The sequence below is a fragment of the Dama dama genome, chromosome 11 (assembly GCF_033118175.1).
Source record: "Dama dama isolate Ldn47 chromosome 11, ASM3311817v1, whole genome shotgun sequence".
Taxonomy (NCBI): Eukaryota; Metazoa; Chordata; class Mammalia; order Artiodactyla; family Cervidae; genus Dama; species Dama dama.
Genome location: NC_083691.1, coordinates 98556209 through 98569112, shown reverse-complemented (window position 1 = coordinate 98569112; position 12904 = coordinate 98556209). Strand labels below are relative to the sequence as shown.

The following is a 12904-nucleotide window of genomic DNA, read 5'->3' as shown; positions in this document are numbered from 1 at the left end:
TGAAACTCCAATAGTTTGGCCACCTGATGCGAAGAGCTGACTCATTGGAAAAGACCCTGATGCTGGGAAAGACTGAAGGCAGGAGGAGAAGGGGACGACAGAGGATGAGACGGTTGGATGTCATCACCGACTCAAAGGACATGAGTTTGGGTAAACTCCAGGAGTTGGTGATGGACAGGGAGTCCTGGTGTGCTGCGGTCCATGGGGTCACAAAGAGTCAGACACGACTGAGGGACTGAACTGAACTGAACAGCAGGGAGGTGAGGGACAGGGAAGCCTGTTGTACTGTGGTCCACAGGGTTGCAGAGTCAGATGTGACTGTTACTGAACAACAACAGTAGGCAGAGCTACTTGAGATAGGTTCTCTTTTGGTAGTAGAGGAAGACCCAAAACCAAATGGGGAACAAAAATTCAGAAAAACTCACTGACAAAGTAACCCACACCATAAATATAGATAGCTAGAAGACTTAAAGCCTCTAGTGCAATGAAGGAAGCTAAATCAAATAGAAACTTAAAATCAGCCCACTTCCTGACTAGATTAACACAACTCACCACACTAAAGTCCGAGGCAAAGGAAAGGTAGGTCTATCTTCAAATATTAAAAAAAAAAAAAAAAAAAAAAAAAACCACTTACCTTAATATCTATTGTCTTATTCAGCATTTCCAATTTCTAATAAAAAATTATATGCACCCAAAAAGGCAAGAGACAACATAGTCTGAAGAGATGAAGCAATCATGAGAACCAGACTCACAAGTTGAAGATCAGACATTCATTGTGATTAATATTTCAAAAGGCCTAAAGGAAAAAGTAGATAGCATGCAATACCGAATAGGTAATCTCAGTAGAGAAATGGAAACCACGAGAAAGAATTAAATGGAAATGCTAATTTTTTTTAAACACACACACACACAAACCCGCAGTAACAGAGATGAAGAGCACTTTTGATGGGTTCATCATTAGAACTTATTGAACTGAATAAGGAATGAACTTGAAGAATTCAATAGATATTACCTAAATTGAAACCAAAGGGGGAAAAAAGTGAAAACAAGCAAAAGAACAGATCATTCAGTTCTAACATAAGCATAATTGGAGTCACAGGAGATAAAAGAGAAAATGGACAGAAGACATAACTTGGGGGGAAAACAAGGCTGAGAACTGTCCAAAATAGACGACAGATACAAAAGCATAGATCCAAGAATATTAGAGAAGAACAAGATAAATACCAAAACCAAACATACCTACGTGTATCATACACAAACTGCTGCAAACCAAAGACAAAGGGAAAATCTTAAAGGCAGTCAAAAAAGCAAATATACATGGGACAAGGGTAAGAATTGGGACAAGGGTAAGAATTACAACAGACTTCCTGTCGGAAACCATGCCAGCCAGAAGACAGTGGATTAATATCTTTAAAGTTCTGGGAGAAAAAAATCTCACAATACAAAACTCTATACCTAGTTAAAATAGCCTTAAAAAATGAACGATATGAAAATTCAAAACTTTCTCAGACAGAAAATTTGAGGAATTCATTGCCAGCAAACCTACCCTTCCATAAATGCTAAAGGAAATTCTTTAGGCAGAAAGAATATGATAAAGGTCAAAAGAGTATCATAAATAAATGAAGGTTAAGTAAAATCCTTTATTTTTATTTACTCCAAAAGATAACTATTGGGCGCCGTGGCGGATGCGGGGCGCGCGCCCTGCGGCTCAGCTCGGTCCGGGCCCTGGAGGCGCCTGCTGCCGCGCTGCAGCTGCGGCTCGCGGCCTGCGCCCCGGCGCCGGGCCGCGCCTCCTCCGACGCGCCGCCGCCGGTCAACGAGGATGTGAAGCGCACGGGGACCGCAGCAGCCACCTGGCCAAGGTGACGGCCCAGGTGGTCCTGGCGCGCGCGCGGCTCCTCGCCCCGCCTCCTTCCTGCTGGCGCTGGGGCCCGAGCCGGAGGCCCGGCTCGCGCACCTCTGCGTGCAGGTGAAGGAGGAGGATGAGGAAGAGAGCAATCTGGAAGTAAGAGAAACCAAAATTAAGGGTAAAAGCGGGAGATTCTCCACAGTCAAGCTCCCAGTGGCTCTTGATCCTGGGGCCGAGGTCTGTCATCGTGGAAGCCGTTTATACCCACGTGCTTCAGCCGTACCCACCCAGATCCCCCAGTCGGAGAAACAGTTCGTGGTGTTTGAGGGGAGCCATTACTTCTTCTCTCCCTGCCCAACCAAGACGCAGACCACGCGTGTGAAGCTGGCCTCCGGGAATGTAGAGAGCTGCACCAAGTTGGGGAACCCCAGGGGCCCCAAGGACCTTCTGGATTACGGACCCTTCCGCGACGTCCCCGCCTACAGTCAGGACACGTTCAAAGTGCGTTCTGACAGTGTGGAGATTCCTTAAAAAACTGGAAATAGAACTGCCATATGACCCAGCAATCCCACTTCTGGGCATACACACCGAGGAAACCAGATCTGAAAGAGACACGTGCACCACAATGTTCATCGCAGCACTGTTTATAATAGCCAGGGCATGGAAGCAACCTAGATGCCCATCAGCAGACGAATGGATAAGGAAGCTGTGGTACATATACACCATGGAATATTACTCAGCCATTAAAAAGAATTCATTTGAACCAGTTCTAATGAGATGGATGAAGCTGGAGCCCCTTATACAGAGTGAAGTAAGCCAGAAAGATAAAGAACATTACAGCATACTAACACATATATATGGAATTTAGAAAGATGGTAACGACAACCCTATATGCAAAACAGAAAAAGAGACACAGATGTACAGAACAGACTTTTGGACTCTGTGGGAGAAGGCGAGGGTGGGATGTTTCGAGAGAACAGCATCGAAACATGTATACTATCTATGGTGAAACAGATCACCAGCCCAGGTGGGATGCATGAGACAAGTGCTCGGGCCTGGTGCACTGGGAAGACCCAGAGGGATCGGGTAAAGAGCGAGGCGGGAGGGGGGATCGGGATGGGGAACACATGTAACTCCATGGCTGATTCATGTCAATGTATGACAAAAATCACTACAATATTGTAAAGTAATTAGCCTCCAACTAATAAAAATAAATGGAAAAAGAAAAACAAAACAAAGTGCATTCTGAGAACAATGGCCCATTCCTGCCCATCACCAGCATGACCCGCGTCATCGAGGTCTCCCACTGGGGCAGCATCGCTGGGGAGGAGAACGTGGACCTGAAGCGCATGGGCTCCGTGCTAAAGGGGCCTTTCTCGAGCTATGATTACCAGAGGCAGCCGGACAGTGGGGTTCCTCCGTCCCTTCTTTCAAGGTGTGGGCTGTTGGGCCTGGACACTGGGAGACATTGTGACTGTCTAGTCAGAGGGAGAACTACAGCCCAGCTTCAGTCCCTGGTCGGGGAACTAGCAGCACAGCCCCCAACCCCCCACAAAAAAACCCATTCATAAAGAAAATGGGAATAATGGAAAAAGGAAAAACAAAACCAGACCCTAGTATTGCTGACATATATTTCTTTTTTCTTATAATATGGTTTTTAAAAACATTTGATCATATTGCAAAAAAAAAAGGTAACTATTCAAAGCAAATACAATAACAATGAAATATGTTTTTATAGTATATGTAAAAGTTAAATTTATGATAACAATGGCACAGAGAGGGAAGAATCGAAAATATACTTTTATAAAATCCTTATAATACTTCTGAAATAGTATATTATTTGAAGAAAGACTCAGATTATTTCAAATGTATATTATAAATTCTAGGGCAGAGATTTAAATTTTTTTAAATTTAAGATATAATTGACATATTAGTTTTAGGTATATAACATAATATTTGTATATATTGCATAATGACCACCACAGTAAGTCTAGTTAACTTGCATTGGGCTTCCCAGGTAGCTCATCAGTAAAGAACCACCTGCCAAATGCATGAGACATGGGTTCTATCCCCAGGTTGGGAAGTGGCAACCCACTCCAGTATTCTTGCCTGGGAAATCCCATGGACAGAGGAGCCTGGTGGGCTACAGTCCATGGGGTCGCAAAGAGTCAGACATGACTGAGCAACTAACACTTTCACTTGCGTAGTGAAATCATTTATCTTAATCACCTCTTCAAAGGTCTATCTCCAAATACAGTCACTTTCTGAGATATGGGGGTTAAGACTTCAACAGTTGAATGTAGGGACACAATTAAGTCTATACCCCAGCAGCCCCTGGGAAGAGACCATATACAGAAGAGAGCCCTGAAAACCAGCTACTGGCTGTGCAAAGGTGGCCAGTGGATGCACAGAACGGCAGCCTACCAGAGCAGGAGTTGCCAAGACTTCCAGGATCCCTGGGTGACCCAGGACACGTCTGGCTCCAGCCTCTGCCAGAAAAGCCGGCTCCCAACTTGGCACCTTTGAATTTAATGCCTTAACCCCCACCCTTTGGGAACTTTCCAGGTGCTCAAAGCATTTCAGCAGCACCAGTGGCATGGCGATCTGAGGCGGGGACCCCTGGGGGCTGCCCTGCACTCGGCAGGGTTGTGAGCATCCAGACCCTGCCTCCTGCTCGGCCCTCAGGAGAGCCTGGGAGGCCTGCCAGGTGGGAGGGACTGGTCCTTACGGGTGAGCTGGTAGATGAAGTGGGGGGAGTGGGCGACAGTGAAAGCAGTCTGCTCATATTCCCTCCCCTTCCTCCTTTGGAAAGAAAGATGGGGCAACTCCTTTTAAAGGCTTCAGCTTCTCAAAGACTGAGTTTATTTTGCCTAAAGGACTCCCTGATGACTTGCCTCTAGTTTCCCTCATCTCAGTAGCAATTTTGTTATTTTCCTAAGTTTGATAGCAGAATTCTTGTCCCTGTGGGGAAGCTTTCAGGGACAATTTGTTGTTGTTGTTGTTTTTACTGGATGGTGAGCTAAATGGTGACTTTCTGTTTTTTTCCCCCCCAAAATGTAATAGCAACTGTTGAGCAAGGTTCTTGGCAGGGAGGTTTGTTTGAGCTCAGGGGCGTGCAGGTCTAGAGGTCTCTGGTCTCTCTGCAGATATGTCTGGGTGCTCTTAGGAGAAGTCAATAAGCAAGATTTTAGAGGACACCCCACAGCCAGCCCTACTGTTACGGTTTTTGAGAACCTTCTGGGCATTACAAACACATCTCTCTTTTATCTCCATGTTAATGAGGATAATTTCCCTATGGAGGAGTCAGGAAGAAACCTGGACCACGTGGATAAAGCAAATGTCAACCACCGCCTGAACACCTGTGCTGTTCCCCCAAACACACTTGCATTATTTCTGCTACTTGGTCCTGAAAAGCCTCTTTACTAGAGATTATTTTCATCTACCAAGGAATAAATTAGTATCTGTCTCCACATGAGAGTTAAACAAAACTGACCAGAAGATTCAGGGCTGGGGTGGGGGGAGGGGCAGGTCTGCATCTCTCCCGCCATCACATGCATCTCTAGAGAGGACTGCAAAGGACCATCTTCTGACTGGCTGGTTCCACCTGGCTTCCTTCTCTGGGTAGTAAAAAACTTCCAAAATGCTCTGGAAAACTACATTCTGCATAAAAGTCCATTGGGGTTATTTTCTAGATGATTATTTCTCGGTAATAATTAGTATTATGCTCAGTTACTCAGTCATACCTGACTTTTTGTGGCCCTGTGGACTGTAGCCCACCAGGCTCCTCTGTGCACGGGATTTCCCAGACAAGAATACTGGAGTGGGTTTCCATTTCCTTCTCCAGGGGATCTTCCCAACCCAGGGATTGAACCTGAGTCTCCTGCATTGGCAGGTGGATTCTTCACCACTAGGCCACCTGGAAAGCCCACAGTAATTAGTATTAAGAGCAATGTAATGTAATCATATTAGAAAACTAATGTGAAAGGCCCCACCTCGGATCACTACATGTTGTAGATCCAGAGCTGCTCCAGGCTGGGGAGGCCACCCAGTCCAAAGTCCTTTCCAGGGCGGACACAGATACATCATCCTGGAGGGACAGCCATCTTCCCTCTGCTTGCTTACTTTGGGTGTCAGGGAGCTCACCCTTGACCAGGCATCCTGTCCAATGCTAGACAACTGTGAGTGTTAAAACATTTCTTCATTTGTCCTTCTCTTGAACTTTCATTTCTGGTCTTGGTTCATGACCTGGAATCATAGTAAGTCAATTCTATCTTCTTTCTTCAAACAACCGGATAGGCTTAAAGTAGAGAAAATTTTATTCATTGAAATTCCCCTCAGTAAGATGACTCCATTTGTTTTGGAGAAATTCTGTTAAGCTGCTTGGAGGGTGAGTGATTGGAGGGACCAAGGCAGGTCTGATTGTTGTTGTTCAGTCGCTAAGTCGTGTCTGACTCTTTGTGACCCCAGGGACTGCAGCACGCCAGGCTTCCCTGTCCTTCACCATCTCCTAGAGTTTGCTCAGACTCATGTCCAGTGAGCCAGTGATGCCATCCAGCCATCTCATCCTCTGTTGCCCCTTCTCCTCCTGCCCTCAATCTTTCCCAGCATCAAGGTTTTTTTCCTATGAATTGGCTTTTCTCATCAGGTGGCCGAAGTATTAGAGCTTCAGCTTCAGCATCAGTCCTTCCAATGAATATTCAGAGTTGATCTCTCTTACAATTGACTGGTTTGATCTCCTTGCTGTCCAAGGGACTTTCAAGAGTTTTCTCCAGAACCACAGTTCAAAACCATCAATTCTTCAGCACTCAGCCTTCTTTATGGTCCAACTCTCATATCCATATATGACTATTGGCAAAAATATGGTTTTGACTATATGGACCTTTGCACTTGAGATAATCAGGAGCAATCTGGGACTTCCCTGGTGGTCCACTGGATAAGATTCTGTGCTTCCAATGCAGGGTCCCGGGTTTGATCCTTGGTCAGGGAACTAGATCCCCCATGCCACAACTAAATATCTGGTGCAGCCAAATAAAAAAAAATGTAAACTTAAATTTAAAAAAATCAAGAGCAATCTGTCCCACTGGTGGAGGCGGACTATGGGATGAGGAAGCTAGAGAGGCTGCTTCCCCTCCAGGAGACCCCCATCCTGGCCCCAAATATTTAATAGGTCTGACCAAGACAAAGAATGCCAGGTGTGCCTGGATTCCTTCTGCAGACTGTCAAGGGGCTAAGTTCTCTGAAAAGATAGCAACAACCAACGCCCTAAAATGCACTCAACTGGAACAGCAGACCCGGGGGAGGACGTGACTAGGGCACTGCCATCACAATGGGGCCTCCCCTCGCAGCTGGATCAAAATGGGGGACTCCTGGCTCTAGGAACAACAGCAGCCCACACGTGCAGGCATTACATCCTGTTGGAAGCCCTGGAAGGTGAGGTGTGCTTCACAAAGATCAGCAATTCTCCTTCTCTCCTGCAAGTTCACTTCCTTCCACACATGAACACAGTCCTGTATGTCCCTTGTAACCAACTAACCACAAGCCTCCTGCTGGCCACACACATCTCCCACCTCTCAGTTCAGTTCAGCTCAGTCGCTCAGTTGTGTCCGACTCTTTGTGACCCCATGAATTGCAGCACGCCAGGCCTCCCTGTCCATCACCAACTTCCGGAGTTTACTCAAACTCATGTCCATCGAGTCGGTGATGCCATTCAGCCATCTCATCCTCTGTCGTCCCCTTCTCCTCCTGCCCCCAATCCCTCCCAGCATCAGGGTCCTTTCCAATGAGTCAACTCTTCGCATGAGGTGGTCAAAGTATTCCAGTTTCAGCTTCAGCATCAGTCCTTCCAATGAAAACCCAGGACTGATCTCCTTTAGGATGGACTGGTTGGATCTCCTTGCAGTCCAAGGGACTCTCAAGGGTCTTCAACACCACAGTTCAAAAGCATCAATTTTTCGGCGCTCAGCTTTCTTCACAGTCCAACTCTCACATCCATACGTGACCACTGGAAAAACCATAGCCTTGACTAGATGGACCTTTGTGGACAAAGTAATGTCTCTGCTTTTTAATATGCTATCTATGTTGGTCATAACTTTCCTTCCAAGGAGTAAGCATCTTTTAATTTCATGGCTGCAATCACCATCTGCAGTGATTTTGGAGCCCCAAAAAATAAAGTCTGACACTGTTTTCACTCTTTCCCCATCTATTTCCCATGAAGTGATGGGACCAGGTGCCATGATCTTAGTTTTCTGAATGCTGAGCTTTAAGCCAACTTTTTCACGCTCCTCTTTCACTTCATCAAGAGGCTCTTTAGTTCCTCTTCACTCTCTGCCATAAGGGTGGTGTCATCTGCATATCTGAGGTTATTGATATTTCTCCCAGCAATCTTGATTCCAGCCTGTGCTTCCTCCAGCCCAGCGTTTCTCATGATGTACTCTGCATCTCCCACCTCTAGTCATGGCCATTTCCTGGCTCCCATTCACACTTCCTTGATGACTCAGCCATAAAGAATCTGCTTGCAATGCAGGAGATGTGAGTTCAATCTCTGGGTTGGGAACATCCCCTGGAGGAAGAAAATGGCAACTCACTCCAGTATTCTTGCCTGGAAAATCCCATGGACAGAGGAGCCTGGTGGGCTGTGGTCCATGGGGTCACAAAGAGTTGGACATGACTAAGGCAACTGAGCATGCACACACACATTCACAACAATAGTTCTTGAAAGTTGAGTGTAGCTCTCGTGTCAACAGGCTGGTTGGCTTTGACCCACTCTGCCTGTGCTTCTGCTCTCAGTGTTCTACTGAAATGGAAAAGGTCACCTATACCTCCATGTTCCCGGGGTCAGGGATCACCCTCATCCCCGTCTCTTGGAGGATACTCCCCTACACAACGTATGCCTCCCTCCTGCCCACACCTCCTTCTCTTGCCTCCTTCTCCTTCACAGATCCTCCCTGACTCCACTGCTCGCTCATCTTTTTGAGGATCTACAAGTGTTGGCCAATCCTCAGGTCAATCCAGGGACTCTCCTCTCCTACTTTCAGACCTTGCATTCCTAGCCCATCTAATCCTGATGACGTCTCAGTTTGTAACTCTAGTTTATATTTCCCCTTGCAGGTGTAATGGGAATCGCAACATTAAGATGTCCACAACTGAACTCCCTTTTGGTGGTATATCACCCCCTCCCCGCCATTTCTGTAATGATACGAGTCATCAGGATCTTGAAACAAAAATGTAGGTACTGGACCTCCCTGGTGTTCCAGTGGTTAAGAATCTGCCTGCCAAGGCAGGGGGCATGGTTCGATCCCTGGTTGGGGAGCTAAGATTCCACATGCTTTGGAGCAGCTAAGACCATGTGCTGCAGCTACTGAAGCCCGTGTGCCTAGAGCCTGTGTTCTGGAGCAAGAGAAGCATTGCAACAAGAAGCCTGTGCATTACAGGAAAGAGTAGCCCTTGCTCACTGAAACTAGAGAAAGCCTGTGGGTAGGAACCAAGACTCAGCATAGGCAAAAATAAATACGTAAGTAGCACAGAACTGAAATTCCAGGATCAAACACTCAAATTAAAAAAGTACGTGTCATTTCCACACTTTCCTTTTCAAAATCATAACCACCAGCACATGAACGTTACCCTTTTAAAAGCGTTTTGAATCTCCCACTTCTCTCCACCTCCACCATGAATCTAGACCACCATGATCCCACGTGGACCATGGCAACAGCCTTCCAGCCTCCTGCTTCCACTGTGTCTCCACATAATCCATTCCCATCCATCAGCTACAGCCATCTTCTTCAAATATAAATCCCCTCCCCTCCATCATTCACCTTTACTGACTTCCAAAGCACTGAGAACAAACCTGTCTTAAAAACAACAGAAATTGGTTTCTCATAGTTCTGGAGGCCAGGAAGTCCAAGATCTGGGTGCCTGCAAACTCAGTACCTGGTGAAAGCCCTCTTTTTGGATGTACATGGCCATCTTCTCACTGTATCCTGATATGGCAGAAGGGGCAGGGGTGCTCTCTGGGGTCTCTTTTATGAGGGCACTAATCCCATTCATAATGGCTCCATCCTCATGATCTAATCATCTCCCCAAAGCCCCACCTCCTAACACCGTTGCACTGGGCATTCAGATTTAACCTATGAATTTTGGGAAGACATAAAAATTCAGTCTATAGCCAGGCAAGAGCCCTCCAGGCAAGTCTAGTGCTCCTTTTGTGTTACATCTCTGAGGACACACTCACCTCCACACTACTACTTTTTAAAAATGGGGATCCACTCAAGGGTAGTAGTTAAAAGCACGGGGCCTGGGGTCACTTCCAGGAGCTTTGCTATGAGAACTTGGACAGGTGACCTTAATCGCAATAAAGTGCCTCTTGTTTCCTTATCTGCAAAGTGGAGATAGGGTCTTATCTCTGAAGGATTGTGGGAAGGATTATAAACAATAATCTGAGAAGCACTCAGAGCAGTGCCTGGGACAGAGGAGAGACTCAGGAACTACTGTCTTCATTGTTAGGAAAACCGAGGCTGGCAATTACTTTCAGCTTTTACCATCTCAGCTGCCATTCTAGACTGCCCACATCATCTTAAATTTTGGTCTCTGTCTCAACTCCTCTTGTTAGGGAAGAGGGTCACCACCTCCACGCAGGGCAGAGGGAAGGGTGGCAGCTTCAATATCACCCCCCGAGTGAATTCCCTGAGTCTGAAAATTCTATATTCTCTTAACTTCTCAGGGGCCAGAGAGAACAAGAGCCAGTCCTGAAACACACAGAGGGTATGAACCTGTATTTGAACAAAATGGAACCAAATACCTTTGATCTTACAGTGAAATCCACTGCCTCAAAATGGTTCACCTGAAATGTTCTGCTAACAGGAGAAGCCATGGTGTTGAGTAGTAATAGCCAACACAGTTTTTTCTTAGTTAAAGCTATTCATAGAGCAAGTCTTTTGGAGCAAGACTGGATGAAGGGAGTTCTTGCTTAGAGCACGTTCTCCAGGGAATTCGGCATTGGTGTTCTCTAAGAGAATGCAATTAATTAATTAATGCAATTAATAGATCAATTTGATTGGGGGGAAAAAACAACTACCCCAGGACTTTTTCAATACAGGCAGACCCAACAAAGCAGTGTAGTTCTAACAGAAAAATATTCATGAGGATGGAAAATACAATAAAAGGAGCAGAACTTAGGGTATATAAAATCAAATTATACTATATATGAAATCTTTTTGATTCTGAAGGCTAAATGTCCCCAGCTACACACATTCCCATGGAGATTAGCTTGTTCACAGGAACAAACTGGAAAGGTTTTTAAAAAGAGAGGTGTTATATAATTGAGACATAATTCTGAGATTTCAAATATATCCTCTTACTCTGCTGGCTTCTGCACTTTCATCCTGCTTAATGTACTGATAACACAGGTTTCAATAGAAACAAACAGGTTAGATTAACGAGATGCTGAAAAGTGGCAACTTTAAAGGAAATCTTATATTTTTAATAGGTTGTATCAAATAGTTGTAAAGAGCCAAAATCCTACAGTAGTTTCTGATTTCCAAAAATGAACAACAAAGTTTTATTGTGGGGGGGGGTGCGGATCTCATACAACCCAAACTCCCCAATCAACCTAACATGAAGTTTGACCATGACCTCTCTTATTCAACGAAACTCCACACACTGCATGTAACTCAGTTGCTAGAGGACACTCTCTCAGCCTGAGTAAAAATCACACACGTGTGTCAGGTCTGAAACCTTTTATTCGACAGGCAATGCATTGTTCAATGGTGAAGGACATGGATGACAAGTGGAGAAGTTTAAAAACTGATTTTGGAAGGAGTCTATGAATCGATGGAGCCTGCTGTGTTCCTTCCACTCCTTCGCAGGCTGGCTGCCTTCAGGAAAGTGGACCGTGCGATAGCTGCTCTTGGAAAAAACGACATCTCTGTTTCACCATGAATGTCATGCCTAACGGTAAACGTAAAAGGAGAAGACGGACTCCGCAGGCAGGACGGGGGCCCAGAGACACAAGCTGATCTCTGGTGGTGGCGCGGGCACGCGTTCTCCTGGAAGACCACCTGAGTTCCGTATCCGCGCTTCATCTGCATTTCCTCCCCTGCCTGAGCCCCCTCTCTCCGGGGGACTCTGAAAGACTCGCATTCATACCTGTGGGCACAGAGCCTTGGCCCTGGCCCTTTTCAATGGTGTTCTTGTCCTCGGGCGTCTCTGGCCCGGGGCCGCGGCCGAGCGTCCGTCCGACTCGTTTGCCTGGTTCCGCCCTCTTCCCTGAGCTTGCTCTCTCGAAACCTGATGATAAAATCGCTCTTCAGTTTCACAGTTTGTTTGCCTTGATTGAGTGGCAGTTTGAAAGGAAGTGACTCGTCAAGGAAGTAGACATTCTTTACCAGAGCACTGGTAAACCTATTTTATAATTTGGGGCATGTCACTCCAAGCTTGCGATTTCTTTCTGGCCAGTTCCATCCAGGAGGGCTGGTCTGTGCTGCCGTAGCTGGCTCGCTTCAGCTGATGCAGTTCCTTCTCCATCATCGCTGCCGACTGGGCTGCTGGACAGAAGACAAAACAAACGGAAACGTGAGAAACGAGTTTGGATTTGCACTTAAGTTTCTTGGAGGCCTTTTAAAAAACATGTCTAGAGTCTTAACCGTAGTCTCAAACATAAAACGTGCAAATGTGTGAAGAAGATGTCAGCATAGGATAATTTACAGTTCCAGCAACGTGGTGAGTTGAGAGAAACTTTCATGATCAAACTGCAGGAACTCTGTGGGTAAATATTCTTAACACCACTGAAATGGACACTTAAGAAAGGGTTAAGATGGTGAATTCTATTATGTATGTTTTAGCAAAATGAAAACTAAACTGAAAAATACGGTTACATGCCACAAGAAAGTTGAATCTAGAAACATTATGCTCTGCGAAAGAAGCCAGAAACAAAAGAACACATATTTTATGATGCCATTTATAAGAAAGGTCCCCCCCAAAAGGGGGTGATATATAGAGAGATAGAAAATAGGTTAGCGGTTGCTTAAGCTGGAGGTGAGCATGGTGAATGACTGTAAATGG

At 45.8% G+C, this 12904-nt stretch overlaps 1 protein-coding gene across 2 annotated transcripts in view; it reads right to left on the bottom strand.

Annotated features, from left to right (window-relative positions):
- Positions 1–11378: 11378 nt before the first annotated feature.
- CRACDL (CRACD like) overlaps positions 11379–12904 on the bottom strand; it is a 67542-nt gene continuing 66016 nt past the window's right edge. The window contains exon 10 of one of the 2 annotated variants that reach the window (XM_061155948.1): positions 11379–12384. In XM_061155948.1, the coding sequence (XP_061011931.1) occupies positions 12245–12384 (140 nt within the window). In that variant the 3' untranslated portion in view covers positions 11379–12244. Of the gene's footprint in view, positions 12388–12904 lie in introns of both variants that reach the window. The other variant, XM_061155947.1, reaches the window with a different exon arrangement.